The following is a 21,459-nucleotide window of genomic DNA, read 5'->3' as shown; positions in this document are numbered from 1 at the left end:
ATCAGTGTTTTTGTATGACTAAACTTCATTTTCAGACTTCTGAGTTTTCTATTATTAAGTACTTTCCTATCATATTGCTCTGAATACACATCGGCCATGTTGGAAAATTCAATATTCTCAACTAAAAATGAAACCAAGTTGTAACTTGCTCATCACCTCATTTTCTTGAGCTTTACCGAAATGTGTACTGTCATTATAGAATATTTAGGGGGGAAAAAAGCTACCAAAAATATTCCCCAGTCTCTTTGCCATATTGTACAGCATTGTGCACAACTGAATGTAGCACAATGTACCCGTGTTCAAATTTTTTTTTTTTTTTTCCTTGCCATCGGCATTCTTGGAATACTCCGATGCCCTTGGCCCTACTAGCTTAACATCACACTGATGGTCATATCTTTGGCGGTGGAGGCTAATTTCACATTATTCGAGTGGTTGTAATCAAAGATTACAATAAAATCAATGTTAGCTTTTTAACGTACTACCTCAGTCGGGTTGAGCCAGCTCTCCACACGGTCGTCGCCCTGTGCAGTCTTCAAGGCGAACAACAACGTTCTGGTCACAGCTTCGCCTACGCGTGCCACGTGGTCTTCGTCCTTTGTAGAAATCCACCAATAAGAAACGGATCTGACGTCCATTGTCGTCAATAGCAGCATATTAAGCCATCAATTGGCTTACCAGTTCGATCCAGGTGTTGACGCTAACGGTGATGGTGTCCACAGACTCCACAAAGTGCCACCAGTGTCTGGGCACATACAGAACCTGACCAAAGGTGGAGAAGAGGCTTTCTTATCATTTGGCTGAACTTCGTCTTTCAGTCATTAGATTTCAGCGTTGGCTGCTTCTGAGGACTTCAGTTTCAGGTGAGATGCTTTGAACCTGAGTGATTTTCTGTCCTCATTCGATCGAGGCTTCATTTTGTCATTGAAGCCAAATGCTAAAAAGTTGCCACGTGTGTGTGACCACGCGACTGACAGGATCTTAACTTGACCCGCCCACTTTTCACCTTGGCAAGATGGCGGCCCCGATAGTAGAGAAATATGAGCAAGGATGGCAAGTAATTAAAAAAGGTCAACTCTTGTCAACTCTTCAAGGACCAACCACATACACACACCTTGGCCTGTGTGTTTTGTCTGCAGGTGTGTTTGTGTGTAACTAGGCTTCTGTACATTTTCTGTGTGTGAATGTTTTCTTCTTGTGTGTATATTTTGTTCGTATGAGAGATTAGTGTGTTGCTGGCGTTTGGATGTGTATAGTTTTTGGTAAATAGGTTTGCTGTGTGTGTACTTTTCAGTGTGCATATGTAGTTTTAGTGTACATTTTGGTGAATATTTTATGGACTTGTCATATGTAGCATGCATACAGTGAAGAAAATAAGTATTTGAACACCCTGCTATTTTGCAAGTTCTCCCACTTATAAATCATGGCGGGTTCTAAAATTTTCATTATAGGTGCACGTCCACTGTGAGAGAGATAATTTAAAAAGAAAAATCCTCCGCGACCCTCTTGAGGAAAAGCGGCATGGAAAATGAATGAATGAATGAAAATCCAGAAATCACAATGCATGATTTTTAAACAATTTATCTGTGTGATACAGCTGCAAATAAGCATTTGAACACCTGTCTATCAGATGGAATTCTGACATTAACTCCGCCTATTAAAAGTCCACCTCCACTCCATGTATTTTCCTGAATCAGATGCTCCTGTTTGAGGTCATATCTGTATAAAGACACCAGTCCACCCCAAACAATCAGTAAGATTCAAACTTGTAACATGGCCAAGACCAAAGAGCTGTCCAAAGACACCAGAGACAAAATTGTACACCTCCACAAGGCTGGAAAGGGCTACAGAACAACTGCCAAGCATCTTCCTATTAAAGGTCCACTGTTGGAGCAATCATTGGAAAATGGAAGCAGCTAACCATTACGGTCAATCTCAATCAGAGTGGAGCCCCATTAAGATATAACCTCGTGGGGTCTCAATGATCCTAAGAAAGTGAGGAATCAGCCCAAAACCACACGACAGGAGTTGGTTAATGACCTGAAAAGTAAGACGTCATGGTTTGAAATCATGCATGGCACAAAAAGTTCCCTTGCTTAAACCAGCACATCTCAAAGCCCATCTTAAGTTTGCCTATGACCATTTGGATGATACAAAGAGTCATGAGAGGGACTTTTGTTGTCAGCTGAGACCAAAATAGAACTTTTTGGTAATATTTCCACCAACCGTGTTTGGAGGAAGAATAATGATAAGCACTATCCCAAGAAAAACTTGCCTGGCACAGCCAGACTATTCTACCTGTATTTTTCAAACACTGTGAGAAATAGTCTGGAACCCAGCCCATTAACGGCCTTTCGAGCAAGATACAAAATCAACCGTCCAATCAGATTCGTTTATTTGCGTGACGTGTTCTTAACGAGTAACGTCACTCTTGCGTGCCAAAAGTCGTCTCTACAACAACACAGATGGCGAACGGGAGAGCCGAGAATATGTTCCAATCCGCGGTAAAACCAGTTTTAAATGACCAAAAACACATTGAAACAAGTCATTGACAACAGTCAACATGGCTCGCGCTAGCCATGTTGAATAAACTTCTTCATTCTCCGCTCACGCCAATTTACTTGTCGCTTTAACAACGTCACGTCTGCCCGTCGCTAATTGGTCTACTCCGCTGTCTGTTTGCTGCGGCTTGCTCCGCTCTCGGAATCTGATCCGCCGGACGGCCGCCAGACTCAATCTCTGGAACAGCGGTGAGTCTGGTATACCAGGCAAAAGAAAAACATCCCTACTGTGAAGCATGGGGGTGGTAGCATCATGCTTTGGGGGTGTTTTTCTGTACATGGGACAGGACAACTGCGCTGTATTAAAGAGAGAATGACTGGGGCCCTGTATTGTGAGATTTTGGGGAACAATCTCCTTCCCTCAGACAGAGCATTGAAGATGGGTTATGGCTGTGTCTTCCAACATGACAATGACCCAAAGCAAACAGCCAGGAAAACCAAGGAATGGCTCCATAAGAAGGTTCTAAAATGGCCTAGCCAGTCTCCAGACCTAGACTCAATATAAAAACTTTGGAGGGAGCTCAAACTCTGTGTTTCTCAGTGTCAGCCCGGAAACCTGACTGATCTACAGGAGATCTGTGTGGAGGAGTGGGCCAAGATCCCTCCTGCAGTGTGTGCAAACCTGGTGAAAAACCACAGGAAATGTTTCGCCTCTGTAATTCAAAGAAAGGCTACTGTGCCAAATATTAACATTTGTTTTCTCAAGTGTTCAAATAATAATTTGCAGCTGTATCACACAAATAAATAGTTTAAAAATCATACATTGTGATTTCTGGATTTGTCATTTTAGATTGTCTCACAGTGGACATGCACCTACATATAATGAAAATTTCAGACCGTCTCATGATTTCTAAGTGGGAGAACTTGCAAAATAGCAGGGTGTTCAAATACTTATTTTCTTCACTGTATGTTTTGTGTTTTTTTGTGTTTTGAAGTATTTGTTTGGTGTGTTTGCATATAGTGCTCTATGTACGTAGGTAAGTTGCGTGCGTGTTTGTTTAGCCTTAGTCTGGGCTAATTTACTTTTACATGTATTTAGTGTTTGGGTGTGCCTATTTGTGCGTGTTAGTGTATGTATGCTAAGGGTGTCAACAATAATCGATGCGGCGATGCATCCCGATGCGGGGCAGGGACGATTCGATTCGATGCAGGCAACACGCTGAATCGATTCAGCGCATTTTAAAATATATAAGTACGTTCAAAAATCTTCCCTGCACAATTCCGGTGATGCAATGGATTTGGTTTCCCCATTTGTATTGTTATTCTCATGTTTACCTGTAGAGAGAGCTACTTTACATTCAAAGCAAGCCCGTAGAGGTTAGATCGGGCCTAAAAAATTCCAGCCCAACCCGACACGGCCCGTTGGTATTGAAGCCCGACCGGCCAGATCAATTAACTATAGATTTGCATGCCCGAGCCGAGTGATGCGGAAAAAAAAAACGCAGCAGCAGCAGCAATTTATTTTCATTTCTTCAAGTTTTCTTACTGTTTAAATAGTCTACATATTTTTATAAGAGTTCTAAAAGCCTTTACACAACGAAATAACGCTGGGAAAGTTTAATATAAAAAAAACACGGTTTTGCAGACACACAGAGGAGAAGATTCGAAAGGATCACATTTGCCTTTGTGTGCATAAATAAAAGTGTCTTTCCTAACAAATTCTCAGTTGGCAGACAAAAAACGCAAGTTTACTCAATATTTAAATAGTCTACATATTTTTATGAAATTTATAGAAGCATTTACACAACGAAATAACGCTGAGAAAGTTTGATTAAAAAAAAAAAAAAAAAAAACGGTTTTACAGACAGAGGAGAAGATTCAAAAGGATCACATTTGCCTTTGTGTGCGTAAATAAAAGTGTCTTTCGTAACGAATTCTCAGTTGGCAGACAAAAAACGCAAGTTTACTCAATATTTAAATAGTCTACATATTTTTATGAAATTTATAGAAGCATTTACACAACGTAATAACGCTGGGAAAGTTTGATAAAAAAAAAAAACACGGTTTTACAGACAAACAGAGGAGAAGATTCAAAAGGATCACATTTGCCTTTGTGTGCGTAAATAAAAGTGTCTTTCGTAACGAATTCTCAGTTGGCAGAAAAAAAAAACGCAAGTTTACTCAATATTTAAGTAGTCTACATATATTTATGAGAATTATAAAAGCATTCACACAACGAAATAACGGGAGGAGAAGAAGAAAAAGAGGCGCAGCCCTCTGCGCATTTTTTTTTTTTTTTTTTTTAAATACTTTATTAGTCCGGCGCGGCGGCCCGACCCGACCCACCGAAACGTGAATGCTTAACATTTCGGGTCGGGTCGGGTTCGGGCACAAGATCTAACCTCTATGCAGGGGGGACGAGGAACCCAAATCCGCTTCCTTACCGGAGTAACGTCACTGACAAGCGCAGCTGTAATCGAGAGAGCAGAGAGATAGGACATAACATAACAATGGCTGAAACGGAGAAAGAGGGAGCGAGAAATATTATAGATATAAGATTGGCTAGGCCTACATTTTACTTTTGTTCTACATTGCAATTTAGTTGATGTTTTGTTTGCAACTGAACTGATCCCTGGATTGATATTGCGATAAAGATGCTGCTGCACTACAATATTTTCTTTGTCGTTTTCTTTAATATTTACTAGAAAATTTTTATTGATGGGTCGTTGTGACTAAAATACAGTGACTGTTATTACTGATTTTGCACAGGAGTTCAGATGTTGCACTGTGTGAAAGGCTGCAACTGTGTGTAAAAAAAAAAAAACGAGAAAGCCCTGGTCTCATTATAAGCACTAATTAAATGCTGTGATCTGATTTTTTTTTTTAAAGATATATATGAAAGTATACTATTTTCATTTGACTTCGACCAGGAGTGACACAAGAGCCAATAAAAAGTTGTTTAATGTCTGTCCCCTTGTGTTGGCTCATGATTCACAAAAAATATGCTTTGCTTTAGAATTTTAATGCATCCCAGGCTTTAATGCATCGCAATGCATTGCCGAATCGAACCGAATCGAATCGTGACCCTCTGAATCGAATCGAATCGTGGCCTTCCGAATCGTAATCGAATCGAATCGTGAGGGCGGTGTCGATGCACACCTCTAATGTATGCTAATACATTATGTACGTCGGCGTTTTGCAAAATTAAAAAAAAAAAAAACTCACCTTATGGTGCTCCCTGGTGACCTGCTCAATGAGGATTATTTAGAGAAACAAGGTGTTTTTGTGCCTTCTTGTGGTAACTATAGGCAATCACAAACCATGGCGGGTGTGCAATTTACTGAATATACGGCAGGTCCTGGGTTCACTGTACTTTGTGTGCATTTGTTGTCATGCGTCTTTTTGTTTTTCTTTTAGGTGTCAGTTTATGTTAAACTTCCGACCACACATGGGGCATCTTCAAGTGTTGACACAAGGAATGGTAACCTTAATGAACGGCGTACCTGTCCTGGTAGCAGCGTGACGACATGTGCGGCAGCATGCCGGAAAGCGGGAAATCTGGCCAGGTCTGGACGTGACACGTTGACGTGGCTGAAGACACTGGACTCCTCATACGGGATCCTGCTTGGGTACAGCTTGGACGTGTCTTCCGGCGGGAACAAGTGCCAGCGTTTTCTGAGCACACGCACAAAGCAAACGGGAAGGAAATTGCATTTTAATTTGTGCATTTTTTTATCCTGGATATCTATAGTGTTATGTGTACAGTATGTGTACTGTATATTTAATTTGACTGCGTGTGTTGTGTTAAATGTTTAGAATGTGTATGTATTGTGTATTTTCAGTAGAGATGGATTGGAATCAGCTAAAAAAGGATTGGGTTTTTAACTAAAGAAATATACTTATGTTTCTCTGCTTCATGATTATACAGCTTTCACTCTCCCTCATGCTGCTTCTCTTGCTCACCGGTGCAGCTGACGTTTGCTTGTTAAAGTTAACTTTGAGTGACAGCTTTGAAGTTTTGATGTTGTTAGAGGGCCTGGGAGCGCTATACTTGAAATAGGTCGCATGTTAAACAAGATCAACGATGATTGACACATCATTGAGCTTGGTAAACATAGCGGTAGTGTGAGTGGACATTCATTGTGTATGTGTGTTCTCAGCAGTGTGAGCAGATTTGAGTGGACTCATCCAATGAAGCATTTAAAAAAAAATTTGGGGGTGGGGGGGTATTTTTTTTTCCGGTATCAGATCAGGACCCATTATTGGCAAATTCTCAAAATCAGGTGACTCGGAAAAATATGCATTCGGGACATCCCTTATTTTCAGTGTTTTTAACTCATTGGCTGCCATTGACAGTGACAGGTGTCAAAAAAATTAAATTTGAGGTGATGGATGGGGTACTTCTTGTTTGGGTTGTATTTAATTTTAGGTGTATGCGTAATATGTCAGTTTGTATTTTGTGGATTTTTTCGTCTGTTATGCTTATATTATCTTTAGTCTTTATTTGGTGTGTAATGTACTTGATATGTATTTGTCTATCCGGTGTGTACTAAAATATATATGTAGGGCATATCTATTTTGTGTTTATTGTATTTTGTTGTTTATTTTATGTTCAGTAGGTGTTTGTGTTTTTGATGTGTATTTGGTGGATCTTTATTTAGCATATGTTTTGTGCATTTTCAGTGTGTGTATTTAGTATATCTGGTTCATGCTTGATGTGTTTGTATTTTTATGTGTATGCATGGATGTATGTATATACAGTGGTGCAAATAAGTATTTAGTCAACCACTAATTGTGCAAGTTCTCCCACTTGAAAATATTAGTGAGGCCTGTAATTGTCAACATGGGTAAACCTCAACAATGAAAGACAGAATGTGGAAAAAAAACAGAAAATCACATTGTTTGATTTTTAAAGAATTTATTTGCAAATCATGGTGTAAAATAAGTATTTAGTCAATACCAAAAGTTCATCTCAATACTTTGTTATGTACCTTTTGTTGGCAATAGCGGAGGCCAAACGTTTTCTGTAACTCTTCACAAGCTTTTCACACTCAGTTGCTGGTATTTTGGCCCATTCCTTCATGAAGATCTCCTCTAGAGCAGTGATGTTTTGGGGCTGTCGTTGGGCAACACGGACTTTCAACTCCCTCCACAGATTTTCTATGGGGTTGAGATCTGGAGACTGGCTAGGCCACTCCAGGACCTTGAAATGCTTCTTACGAAGCCACTCCTTTGTTGCCCTGGCTGTGTGTTTGGGATCACTGTCATGCTGAAAGACCCAGCCACGTCTCATCTTTAATGCCCTTGCTGATGGAAGGAGATTTTCACGTAAAATCTCTTGATACATGGTCCAATTCATTCTTTCCTTTACACAGATCAGTCGCCCTGGTCCCTTTGCAGAAAAACAGCCCCAAAGCATGATGTTTCCACCCCCATGCTTCACAGTGGGTATGGTGTTCTTCGGATTCAATTCAGTATTCTTTCTCCTCCAAACAAGAGAACCTGTGTTTCTACCAAAAAGTTCTATTTTGGTTTCATCTGACCATAACACATTCTCCCAGTCCTCTTCTGGATCATCCAAATGCTCTCTAGCGAACCGCAGATGGGCCTGGAGGTGTTCTGGCTTCAGCAGGGGGACACGTCTGGCAGTGCAGGATTTGAATCCCTGGCGGCGCATTGTGTTTCTGGTTGTAGCCTTTGTTACTGTGGTCCCAGCTCTCTGTAGGTCAGTGGTCTCAAACCGGTCCTCAAAGGGCCGCAGGGGGTACTGGATTTCATTCCAACCAAACGAGACAAATACCTTTTCACCAATCTGGTTTCTTACAAGTGTAATCAGTTGATTGCAATCAGGTGCTGCTTATGTTAGTAGAAACCTCGTTGGTTGAACTGTTTGTGCTGGATCTGTTGGAACAAAAACCAGGACCCACTGCGGCCCTTTGTGGAGTCGGTTTGAGACCGCTGCTGTAGGTCATTCACTAGGTCCCCCCGTGTGGTTCTGGGATTTTTGCTCACCGTTCTTGTTATCATTTTGACGACACGGGGTGAGATCTTGCATGGAGCCCCAGCTCGAGGGAGATTGTCTTGTATGTCTTCCATTTTCTAATAATTGCTCCCACAATTGATTTCTTTACACCAAGCATTTTACCTATTCCAGATTTAGTCTTCCCAGCCTGGTGCAGGTCTACAATTTTGTCTCTGGTGTCCTTCGACAGCTCTTTGGTCTTGGCCATAGTGGAGTTTGGAGTGTGACTGACTGAAGTTGTGGACAGGTGTCTTTTATACCCATAATGAGTTAAAACAGGTGCCAATAATACAGGTAACAAGTGGAGCCTCGTTAGACCTCGTTAGAAGAAGTTAGACTTCTTTGACAGACAGAAATCTTCCTTGTGTGTAGGTGACCAAATACTTATTTTCCACTCTAATTTGGAAATAAATTCTTTAAAAATCAAACAATGTGATTTTCTGCTTTTTTTCCCACATTCTGTCTCTCATGGTTGAGGTTTACCCATGTTGACAATTACAAGCCTCTCTAATCTTTTCAAGTAGGAGAACTTGCACAATTGGTGGTTGGCTAAATACGTATTTGCCCCACTGTATATATGTATAATACAAAACAATATTAGCTGAAAAATATAAAAATATTACTCAAAAATTACAAAAATATTAGTTGAAAAATATCAAAACTGATTATAGTTCACAATTGTGGCAAAATTTGGTGTTAAAAGTTCTATGACAATGATTGGAATGTAATACAAACATATCTGCTTTTAAAATGGTATTAATTGCAAAAAGTACACATAATTAAAAGTAGACAAAAAGTTGAGGAAAAAAAAGTACAAGGAGGAAAAATGCAGTACATGTATTGATGCAGTATATGTAAACTATTGCGGTCAAATTTACAAAAATACCAGTGGAAAATTACAAATCTATTGGAAACAAAAAAATATTACAGGACACAGTTCCAAAATATCAGAAACAATACAAAAACAGACAAAAATATATACAGCGAAATATTCACTGGTACGAATATTTCATGGTAACAAATTTCTTGCCCTTCCATCAAGCTGGCAGATCTGACAAATTTCAATTACAGCAAAAAAAAACGTCGAACTCCTTTGTGTTAAAAAAAAAAAAAAAAAAAAGTCAATCAGTGCTCAAACAATGTTTACAAAATGACAGTTGATATTTATGAGAAATCAGAATCATATTGGTAGTGTTTTTTCAGCACCATTGCAATGTGTTTTAATCACTTAATAGAAACAGGTGGAGTATTTTTTTATACTAACTTACCGTCCTTCTACCTGCAGCACAAGGTTGAATCCGTAAGAGTCCATATGGCATGGCGTGTTGGCGCCCTCTGTGCCGATCCACAGCGTGCTGTCTTTTCCGTTGCGGCCCTCGAACCCGAATGCCTCCCATTTTACTTCCTGCCACACACACATACAGACACAGACACACTATTAGCACGTACAAAAGCAGTTGACAGTACAAAGCAGACCGGTCAATGTCAGCCATAGGCACACTTCAACAGGATGCCATTTACTTGTCCAACGCTGTAAAAATTAATCTCCCATATAAAATGTCCCCCCTAGTGTGTGTGAGACCACACTTTGATGTCTTTATCTGCAAGAACAAGCAACGTGTTTTAATTGAAAATGTCCAGCAAAAAAGATATTAAGTATGAGAAAGGTAGGATTACTTCATGTAATTTCACTGATGTTCTGACAGCGCCTGCAGCTTTTTAATTATGAATTTACTAAATAGTACCAGAATATAGAAATCATTCCTGAAATAATTACCTGTATTTATACCCTGGGTCACATTCTCATTGGTATTCACACAATGTTTTGACTGTAATTTAAATTTTGGAGTTTGAGTGCAAGTAGGATTAAACGTCTGCCTGGACACCAAATCCACTTCACCTTGACTTCTTGGCTTGAAGCGAGTCCTCTTAAAATCCCGATGAGCTTGATTAACTCGGGGCTAACGGCTGTCAGGATTTGCCCTAGCATAGCATCTTGGTTGTAACACACTGTCCATGCCCATTCTTTCTAAATTTGTCAATCCACTAATGTCTAGCCATAGACTTCATAATATATTGACGAGACACGGGGCCGATTAATAGGGGGCCTATCTCTGTCAAAGCTGACTGAGTGGAAACACTGACAAAGAACATTATACGTTGAAAGTTCTTGTGAATAAACGCTTAAATCCCTGAATTCTTTATAGACATGGACGTAAAACAGTCTCGATTCTTAGGTAAAAGAAAAAAAAAGGGCAGTTAGGACTTATTTTACGTGAATATGTTGAATGGGCTGCTAGTCCTTAAGCCACTGTGGCGCCGCCTTATCACCACAAAGAGCTTTTTACGTTGAAATTTTTGGGAATGCTTAAATCCCTGAATTCTTTATAGACATGGACGTAAAACAGTCTCATTTCTTGGTTAAAAGCAAAAAAAAAAAAAAGACATTTAGCATTTATTTTACGTGAATATGTTAAATGTACTGCTAGTCTTTAAGCCACTGTGGCATCGCCTTATCACCACAATGAGCTTTTTACGTTGAAATTTTTGAAAATAAATGCTTAAATCCCTGAATTCTTTGTAGAAATGGATGTAAAACAGTCTCGATTCTCGGTTAAAAGCAAAAAAACAAAAAAAACAAAAAAACGGGCAGTTAGCATTTATTTCACGTAAATATGTTGAATGTTCTGCTAGTCTTTATGCCACTGTGATGCCGTCGTATCACCACAAAGAGCTTTTTACGTTGAATTTTTTGGGAATAAATGCTTAAATCCCTGAATTCTTTATAGATATGGATGTAAAACACTCTCGATTCTTGGTTAAAAGCAAAAAAAAGGGCAGTTATCATTTATCGTACGTATATATTGGGAATTATGATGCCAATGCCATAGCGGTTAATTTTTTTCATGTTTCAAAATGCATGCATAGTACGAAAAATATAATAATTACCTTGAATCGTCAAACAAATCACTCCTGAGACAATCCTTCCTGTTTGTAAGCAATAGAGCCTTCATACTTTTTCAACCTAAATCCGGCGTTGGAGAATAACTGCGACCGACTTCGACCGACTGAAGCGGAGCATAGGACGGCCCCCTACTTGAAGGCGTGGTGCAGTGTGGCTGGAGTTTGATGCGTCAATATCATTAAGAAGTCAATGGGCGAGCCTTGTTTTTTCTTCAGGGCCCCAATAAGCATTCTTTGGCGATTAAATCCTCATATTGACTAATGAACTCAGTTAGCAGCGTGCTAGCATATTAGTATTGTTGTACCAAATTGTGGATCTTTCTTTTTTAAATTTAAATCATTCTTATTAAATGGTGCAAAGTCAAAGTGTTTTTGGATTAGGGAACACTAGTAGATAGAGAGAACACATCCAAAGCAACAACTCACCCTGACACTCTGGGTCACTAAGCAAACTTAATGAACAAAACCAGAAAGCATGATACTAGTTAGCCCGTAAAGATCATTAAGCTCTATCATTCATTAATGCCAGACGGTTTGAAGTGGGAGGGAAAAAAGAGGCTTTTCGTCCAAAAAATTAGAAATCTCATTTCTCTGATAACTAATCCCCATAAATAACGCAGTCCTTTACTTTACTGCTTGTCTGACTGTAAAAGCTACTAAGTGATATTACAAGTTACTTTATTTCGTACCGTTATTAGCTGCATAAGGCACACCAACCAGATTGCATACATGCAATCATTCGCTGCCAGCCCCTTCCAGTTCAAATGGATTGGACAGCTAGCATCGTCAAAAGCAGTGAATGTGTTAAACATGGTTACAAAAAAATTTGTATACCTCAAACACATCTGGCTGGTGTGCAAACATCCTGGCGATGTACTTATAGTCAGCATAGGCCCAAAACTGAGAGCAGGGGTATTCAGAGAAAGAACCTAGGTCATCTCCTGTCTCACCGTTCACCCATCTGAGGAAGTGTCGCATGGTAGCTTCCACATAGCGGCACTGAGTTTCAAATTGAGGCTCTGTGGAAATCACCAGACAAGATCATCAGTGTCTTTTTTTATTCCCCACCCGTTTATTTACTGCTCTAACCATTTGTTTCCTCCTTTCTCCCCAGCCGGAATCGAATGTTTCTGTCTCCGAGACGTTCACACAAGTTCTTAGCAGTCCAGTTCAGCACAGGCCAGCCGTGCGTCATGTTGATGAAGACGGCGGGCTGCTGCAGACGACCCACAATCCTCTGCGCCTCTTCTGGACTGAAGGCCAGGGAATGGGCGGTGGAGGCGGTCATGGCCTGTACACACATGGTAGACAGTGGGGTTTGAGTCAGGGTTTTTCTTCATTTTTTGCATCAAACATGATATTTACCAGGTTTTGCTTGTCTTATTTGAGTTGTCTTTCCCCTCTCAAACTAGATATAAGCAGGCCTTGTTGTTGCAGTTTTTTTCTTTCTATATCCACTCAAGTTAAATCATCATTAGTGTAATAGCTTCTATAGAAATCTAATTGCTATTATTAAGTACCTGACGTTGCTTTTTGTTCACCGTGTCCCATCTCAAATTAAGTAACATGTCCAAAAAATTGGCAGGTTACCAATAAAACGAATGAAAAGCTAGTTAGCGTCAAAATCACCAGGAATTTATTTCTTAATTGTAAAAGTTACTTAGAATTATAGGCAGCAACACGTTTAAAGTTTTTCTCGAATCTTATCAGCTAGCTAACTAACTAGGTCGTGGAAGATACGCTCTTGGAAAAAAATAGGGAACACACCGTTCTCAACACGTGCAGCCAAATTGTGGGCGGAAGTAAACAATGCTCACATGACAATGACGTATTAGTTTTCTATTCGCTTTTGACGCCTTTGGGCTGTGCAAAAACTCCATTTTGGCTCCGAATACGGACTGTCGCTCTTGTCTCAAGCGTTCAAATTGAGCTAAAATGGCGGTTGAGGAGACACAGTTTCCACTACGGAAACCGGAACCCTTGCGCATGCGCAATCAAGCCCAGTAACCAGAGCTGTTTTTGTTTGTACCATCGACTGAAACCGAGCGTTCCGAACATTCTCCGACACCGTCAGACAACACAAAAGGCGGAATTGATCCCGAAGTGAGCCCACGGTGATCCACAATGGGTGCCGTTTCGAGCACCGAAGCCGAAAGGGAGCCGCTTCTTGCGACGCCCAGCCACGTCGCGGCGACGAGATCTCCGCCGCCCGCCAATGGCCGAGTGTACGGCAGAAGGTGGCTTGTCCTCAGCCTCTTCTCCCTGCTGGCCCTCATGCAGGGGATGGTGTGGAACTTCTGGGGGCCCATCCAGAACTCGGCAGTACACGCGTTCGGCTTCACCAAGTCTGACATCGCCGTACTGGTCCTGTGGGGTCCGGTGGGCTTCGTTCCCTGGCTGTTATTCATGTGGTTGATGGATAAAAAAGGTGAGCTCGGACAGGCAATGTGTCAAAAACACGATTACATCTTAATCGATTGACCTTATCATGTGATGTCATGACTTGTCACAAGATAAGCAAGTATTGTTAGAGGAAGGAACGACAGCAGTTAATCAACTATCTTATTTCCTTTCCAAGTCAAATATATAGGCTGCCACCTCCAATCCCAAAAGCAATACGTGTATCAATACTTAGCTTGTAAAAATTCAAAATTTAAACATTTATTTAGTCGAAAACTAGCCTTTCTTGATACTGTAAATTCCCTTGGAAATATAAAACAAACGAACTAATTTACCAACTAATATACAAACTGTTGTCTCTGATCTATCAAGCTACATTCAACCTAATTTTCTATTCCTGACTGGAAAAAAGGTAACATAAAATTCATACGATTTCTTTTTCAACTAGCTGTTCAAATCGCCATATTTGATCACAGCGTACTGTGCAAACTCATTTGAAAACCATCTAAATCTACACTGTTAACTGACGGTAAATATTCTTAATCAAAATATTGATCTATTGTCCTGTAAAACGACAGTAATATCGCGATACTGAACATTTCTGTAGAGATTTAAAACCAGATTTGATACCATATTGATGGAGATGGCAAAACGGATACAAGCTATATTAAGTAAAATACAGGCTGAAATCACTGATAGATTCGTCATGATAGAAGTTATCTGCTTCGTTAATAAGCTTACTTAATATTTGTCTTGTGTGACAAAATATCGAAAATGGTGATACATCGTGATACTTTGTATCCCAAAAGGTTATCGATATGCTCCTGTCAAGAATCAAGATATCGTTTTAAAAAGGTGTCAATGTTTAAAAAAAAAACAACAACCAAACATCAAGTTGCTACCAAAATCTTCCACCATAATAGTGTCTCAGTTAACTCTGAGGCTGCCACTGATGGTGCTCGACACCCAATCCATTTAGACTGGGAACGTTCGTTCATTCAAAGCCAGAGCATTCACAGTCATTCGATCCGATTTTCGGGGCATTTACAGGTCACTTGCTGTTCATTTTAGGGCATTTACAGGCCATTTCCTATCGAGTTTGAGTCACTGCCTATTTATTTGGGTGATTCCCAGGTCACTTCCTGTTCTGTAACGCAGAATAAACTGGAAGTGACCCATAAAATATCTGAAAAATCAACAGGAAGTAACTGAAAATCAACAGGTAAATGACCTTAAATGGCCCAAAATTACCTCATTGCCTGTCATTGGCTGCCACTGACAGCTATAGACGTTCAAGCCGTTTGAAGTGGGAGGGATGGCAGCGAATGAACGGTGCCACCCTCCCAGTTAAAATGGATTAGACGTCTACTAGTCATAAACACACAGCCGAAGGATGAAAATTGTGTTTTTCTGTTTATTAGTTGCTTGTAGAATATCCTAGAATGATTTCCTGACCAGTGTATCGATAGTCGCCATATCTTCAGATCATCGTTATCGTGAGCTTTGTATCGCAAATTGTATCGTTTCGTTATGTACCAAGATGTTCCCACTCCTAATTGCTAGACACACTAAACACGCTGGAGTGCACTCTCGTAGCTGGTGGGAAACGTTTATGACAGCGTTTACTTACCTTAGATTTTGTGTAAAGTGATGGATGATGGTCACATAAATGTGAAATCATGTTGGAAATCTTGCTTCCCCTGGCAACACCCCCGCAAGCATGTCTTGCACGTCGTCCGTCCTCTAAGCCGCGACCGTCAGTAACCGTAGTCCCGTACTAGCGACTTTGTCTTTTTTTAGGGGGGGAAAAGCTCAGGTGTATCTCGCTGCATTTTTGGGACTTAAAAAATAACTTGTACCTTACTGTGGTATGACGGGAAATTTTAGTGGTTTTGAAACTGTCACGTTTTCATACCACGGCAAACCTTGAAACCGGTAATTGGCACATGCCTAGCTAGCAGTATGAACGTCTGTATCGGGTACTGTATCAATGCAAACTCCTTTCCTACAATTTATGAATCATACAAGTTTCATTAGGTAATTTTTGTAATTTTAAGGCCAATAATATGCATTTCATTTGGGTTGCAGCAGCTTTAAAAACCCATTGATCATCTTTTTCCTTAATCGTCAGGACTGTAGTCCCATACAATAAGACATAATGTCCACGCATCCATTATCTGACTACTGTTGGTTGCCAGCCAACAACAGGACACATGTCACATTTTTAAAAGTTGATCGCATTAAATAAGTAGTAGTGAAACCATTAAATAAAGTTTTAAGCACTTCATCCTGGCTCTTACTGGCATGTGAATGATTTACAAAATTGCATAACTCTTTTGCCGACAAGTGAAATAAGACGACGCCAGACAAGCTTGTCATACTCGCAAAGTCACCCCTCAACTTTACTGCCTGTGAACTTGGCCAATGTTAAATTGGGTTAATGGAGTTGTAAACCTTGTTAAGCTCTAGACAGTTTGCAATTGTCCTCGCTGTGACACACATTCACACTTGCATTCACTCTTGCTGTGATATAACGTTCTTTTTTATAAGAATGACATGGCGAGGAGTGACACCAAAGTACAGTTGTAAAACAAAAATCACATTCAATAAGAATTATAATAGTACTTAAGAAAATAAATGAGACAAAAATATCATAGGAATACAAAAAAATGTGTTGGAAAAATACACAAATATTTGTCAGTATAAAAAAGAGCATGTATCAAAAAGTGTTCAGAAAAATAAGACTAATAAATCCCAAAATATAGAAATCAAATGTTTGAAAATGATTTAATAATTTTTCAGAACAAACTAAAAGCATACTTTTAGAAAATACAAAAATGGAAAAGTTTGTTTGGTATACTACACACGTTTTATTAAAGAACAAAAACTATTGGGTGAAAAATGTTCCAAATTGCTACTAGTAAAGGACAAAAAAAAAATCACAGGCTGACATTATTTGAAGATAATGTGAGAGAGCAGACTTCCGCAGAAGCTGCCAAATTCAAAGCGTCGCCATATTTGGTTGAGATTTGTTTGTCATTTTTCAGTTCTCTTAAAAAAAATAATTGCAAATTCAGTAAAAATTTTACAAATCAGGTTTGATTCAAAAGCGGGATTTCAAGTTGGAGTACCTCATGGCTTTTGCCATTATGCCGTCCAACTATCTTGTGTTTATGACCTATTTTACCTTTACCTGCCGCAAAATATCATCACTCTCTTCTCACCATGTCACCTACACTACAAATCTGAGTTAAATAAGCTAATCTTTTATCAAGTTATGATGAACTTCAATTTCTGATGTCTTTGACCTCTGAACCCACTGCCCCCAAATTCAATCACCTCTTCAGTTTCATTTTGCAAACATACACCCTTTTGATTTGATATCAATTAATTTCATTGTTCTTGAGTTATCTTGAACACAAACATGCAGACAGACAGACAGACTGAATGCATAAACGCTGCCTTCCGTAGGTTTTATCAACTGGTAGAGATAAAAATAAATGAAAAAAAGTGAAAACAGATATTCAATGACATGAAAAAAAGTGAACACAGATATTCAATGAAAAATGAACAAATATTTTTCAATATACAAGACAATAATACCAAGATACCAGACAAATAGTGACGATGTACTAAGCTAGTCGAAAGTAATGTAAAATTCAGAGAAAAAAATATATACTGTATATACGCAGTATTCTCTGAAACAAATAGTGGGATGATTATAGAACTATTGCATCAAAAAAGTTTTAAAAATAAAAATTTAAATAAATAGGGATGTTACAATAAAAAGAGAAATATGAACAAATTAGGGGTGTGACAATAATAGTATATCTTAGAGGTGTTATATCACGATACTTTGCAGCCCAATGGGTTATCGATACGCTCCCACCAAGAAGTGATATATTGTTTTAAAAATATGTCACTGTTTAAAAAAACAAAAGCAACCAACAGGTTGCTACCAAAATCTTCCATTAAAATAGTGTCTACGTTAGCTCACTGGCTGCCATTGACGTCCCTGACATCCAATTCACTTTGACTAGATTGGACGTCTACCGCCGTCAATGACAGTGAAACCAGAGCATTCAGAGCCAGTCTTGTGGGCATTTATAGGTTCACTTCCTGATCAATAAAAATGAGCTGAAGTTCCACATTTTAGCGTTCCATCTCTGTTGCCATTGTTGTCTAATGGAAGAAAACTAAAGGAATTCGACAATAGCCCCCCAAAACCGTACAAACACACCCACACACCCCTCTAGTGGCTTAGTGGTGAATTACGGAGCAACGCGTTCCCTTGTGCAGAACTTCATGCTCATTGACGACGTAGGGTCTACGCCATTGCAACGTCGGCACCGCAACGCAGAAGCATAAATTACGCTTAAGGCTCAACCCTCTCCCACCGGTTGTTGCTTAGTGTCAGTGAGTCAGCTGTGCTACACGATGGCTGGAGTAAGTAAAACTCCTAAACTTTTTTCCCCCATCGAAGAAAACGAAATTGCTGGTACGGGAATACTTCGGCTACAGAAAAGTTACAGACGGCCGCGGCTTAGAGGAGGATGGGCAACCGACATGTAAAACATGTTTGCAGAGGGTGGCTGCCGAGGAGGCAAAACCCCCAATAAAATTTCGCATTTATACAAAATTAAATGTTAGTAAACACTGTCATGAATGTTTCCCACCAGATATGAGAGTTAACTCCAGCGTGTTTAGTGGTGGTAAAACATGGTGTTTTTTTTCTCTCTGGCAACTGTCTGTGTTGAGAAAGAGGGTGTTTGTGTATAATGTAAACATGATACGAGTCATGCACACTTAATTTTTATGGAAAATATTTTTTGTTCTGATGGTAATAATGTTGAGCTGTGGGTTGGGCTCACCTAAAGAGCTGCATTTATTTTAATTTTATTTTTTATTTAACATTATACAACATATGTTCCAATTTGCTAATATGTTTTTAAAAATAATAATCATGTTTAATGGAAAAAAAGTTTAATTTTTTTTTTTTTTCCCAGTTTTTTTTAAAACCCAGATATCTCAGAGTAACACATTTTAGAGCTGTAATTGCAATACAATGATACCGTGAAACCGTGATACTTTGGCTTAAGGTTCTCATACTGTCAGAATATCATACCGGCACATGCCTAGTCCCAAATTAAGTCATTGCCTGGCATTGGCTGCCACTGACGGCCATAGACGTCCAATCCATTTCAACAGGGAGTGTGGCAGCGAATGAACTTTCGTACTACTAATAATAAACTCATTCCAAGTCAGAGCAGAAGGATGAAAATATCTTGATTTTTGGTTTATTAGTTACATCTTAGAATATCGTAATGATTTCCTGACCAATGAATCAATAATTGTGGTATTGTTATTGTGAGCTTTGTATCGCAAATTGTATCGTATTGTGAGGTACCTAGAGGTTCCCACCCCCAGAATATATTGGACAAAATGCACAATTATGTTTAGAAAAGTAACAATATTGAACATACATCGCATTTCAAACAGTGTTTACATTCTGAAATCTTGGTTAAATATTAAACCAATTCAAATATTGGTATGAGGAACCTGTACTTGATTCCTCCAGTCCTTCGCTGACCTCCAATATTTGAGTGTTCTGTCGGAATGCTATTAAGTGCCCCTTGCAGCACTCAGGTCTCGAGGGTCTTTTTGAGTTATTCCAGTTCAACAGGCCAACAAAACAAATAGGGACACCTATGACTGCCCTTGGGCAGCTCTGACCTTGCGACTGAGTTTTGTGCTTTATGGCCAGGCATCTAAATTAAAAACACGATAACCAAAACTAATAACAGGGTTTATGCGGGTCTTTAAAGAGATTAAATGGATTTTTAAAAATTCAGGCCTTAAAAATCATTAAAAAGCATTAAACTTAATATTCGATACATTAAAAATTGTGTAAACTTGACGGTTAAAGAAACCTTTTTTACATAATTTATTAGCGTTGTCCGATATTATCGGGTAGCCCAAAATATTGGCCGATAAAATTATTTTTAAATAATATTGGATAAGACCGACATCGGTTTTGGGCCAATATGCATGGTGCCTTCAAAGTGAATGTAGAAGCCTTCGGTCTTTGTACAAGGGCGTGTCACAGCTTAGCACAGCAGTTAAGCTTAACGACCATTAGATGTCTCCAAACTAAGATGCTTGGGATTTGTTTTGTAAGCAGACCATTTGCATTCATGGTGGAAAAATTAAATAAACAACAAATTATAAAAAAAATAAGGAAGTATAAACTCATTACATACCTTATTCACTGTACTGAGGCTGTGTGACTTTGTTGTTATTTTGAGCCAGAAGCACTGTGTGAGCCATGTGTGATAAGGCAGTGCCTTTTTGGCACTTTGCACTTGCAGTTGATCCAAAAAACTGAAGTTTACATTATTTTAATTTCAACAGTAAGTATAGTGGTGCAATATAGGTGCTTTTTCCATAACTTCAGTTGAAGTTGTTCCCTTATTTTTCCTCAGAATGTTTATTGGAAACTTGAAGTTGTTACATTTATCATGATTGAAGTATCCAGTGGGACTTCACAATGCAATTAGCCATATAATGTTTAGTCCACTGCCACATATATCGGTACCGGTCTGATCTTGGTATCGGATTTTTGGAGTTGGACAATAGTGGGATATCAGTTATCGGTTAAAAAGTCACTCTCGGACAACTCTACTTACAATTTGTGTGTGTGACACTATCTGCAGTTGGGAATGGGCATTGAATTTGTTTAAAATGGCATTAACAGTGGCACTAAAAAGCATTAAATGAGATTTGCTGATACTTGTAGAAACATTGAATAATGTTTTTCGATACAACATCACCTATGTTTTGTAGTTGAAATGAAAACGGAAGACATCCTCTGTGTTTTACCACGTGGCTTCTTGAGTCATTTTCTGGGTCAACTCGTGGTAGACATTTCTATCAAATGAAAATCCGATTTTTAGAACCAATTTTCCTTTTGTCATACTAATAAAGAGAAGTTTAGAGAGTTTCCCTAAATGGCAGTCATAAAGATCACTTCTGCGCCTGATCGAGAATAAATACTGGAAGAGGAAGTTGGGCATTCCTCACATGTTTAGCAGATGTTGCTGACCGGACAGTGACCACGGACCAAGTGCTTAGCATTCATGATTCCCCAACCAAAGTCACATATGGGCACGTGTATACGCATGTGATGAATGTGCTTACTCATTAGTTACTACTACTAAGTGACACATACTGTGTGTCGTAAGTGAATGCTGGTCTTTCTCGTCAATGACTGTCACAAATGATTATTTTTATAGTTGATTACCGGTAGTCATTTTGCGTTGACTAGTTTGGGCCATATATAAATTAGTGCTGCAACATTTATTTAACTCAAGTAATTCGATTAAAAATAAGCTTCAAATCAAATTTTGCTGCTTCGGGAATTCGTTGAATTAGAGTGGCGTTGTAACTTGTAATGGTTTGTTTTGAAAGTGTTTGCATTGTTTTTTATTGATTTGTGTCGTTACACTGCCCTCTAGTGGCAACAGTGAATATTACATGACTCATATAACATGGCTGGATCCAGCTATCAGCTCACTG

At 39.2% G+C, this 21,459-nt stretch overlaps 2 protein-coding genes across 6 annotated transcripts in view; one reads left to right on the top strand and one right to left on the bottom strand.

Annotated features, from left to right (window-relative positions):
• hspbap1 (hspb associated protein 1) overlaps positions 1-21,459 on the bottom strand; it is a 28,682-nt gene that overhangs the window by 2,485 nt on the left and 4,738 nt on the right. Inside the window, exons 1-8 of one of the 5 annotated variants that reach the window (XM_057851758.1) lie at positions 13,005-13,800; positions 12,850-12,941; positions 12,574-12,775; positions 12,319-12,503; positions 9,789-9,925; positions 6,002-6,173; positions 676-759; positions 483-593 (exon numbers count right to left, since the gene is read on the bottom strand). In XM_057851758.1, coding sequence (XP_057707741.1) covers positions 483-593; positions 676-759; positions 6,002-6,173; positions 9,789-9,925; positions 12,319-12,503; positions 12,574-12,772 — 888 coding nt within the window. In that variant the 5' untranslated portion in view covers positions 12,773-12,775; positions 12,850-12,941; positions 13,005-13,800. Of the gene's footprint in view, positions 1-482; positions 594-675; positions 760-6,001; positions 6,174-9,788; positions 9,926-12,318; positions 12,504-12,573; positions 12,776-12,849; positions 13,801-21,459 lie in introns of those variants that run through there. The other 4 variants (XM_057851759.1, XM_057851757.1, XM_057851760.1 and 1 more) reach the window with 4 other exon arrangements.
• The window catches only part of slc49a4 (solute carrier family 49 member 4), a 51,606-nt gene continuing 43,533 nt past the window's right edge, over positions 13,387-21,459 (top strand). Inside the window, exon 1 of the mRNA XM_057851754.1 lies at positions 13,387-13,912. Coding sequence (XP_057707737.1) covers positions 13,609-13,912 — 304 coding nt within the window. The 5' untranslated portion in view covers positions 13,387-13,608. The remainder of the gene's footprint in view (positions 13,913-21,459) is intronic.

This window comes from Corythoichthys intestinalis, chromosome 12, assembly GCF_030265065.1.
Source record: "Corythoichthys intestinalis isolate RoL2023-P3 chromosome 12, ASM3026506v1, whole genome shotgun sequence".
NCBI lineage: Eukaryota > Metazoa > Chordata > Actinopteri > Syngnathiformes > Syngnathidae > Corythoichthys > Corythoichthys intestinalis.
Note: the sequence above shows the minus strand (reverse complement) of the source record. Positions and strands in the feature narration are given on the sequence as shown.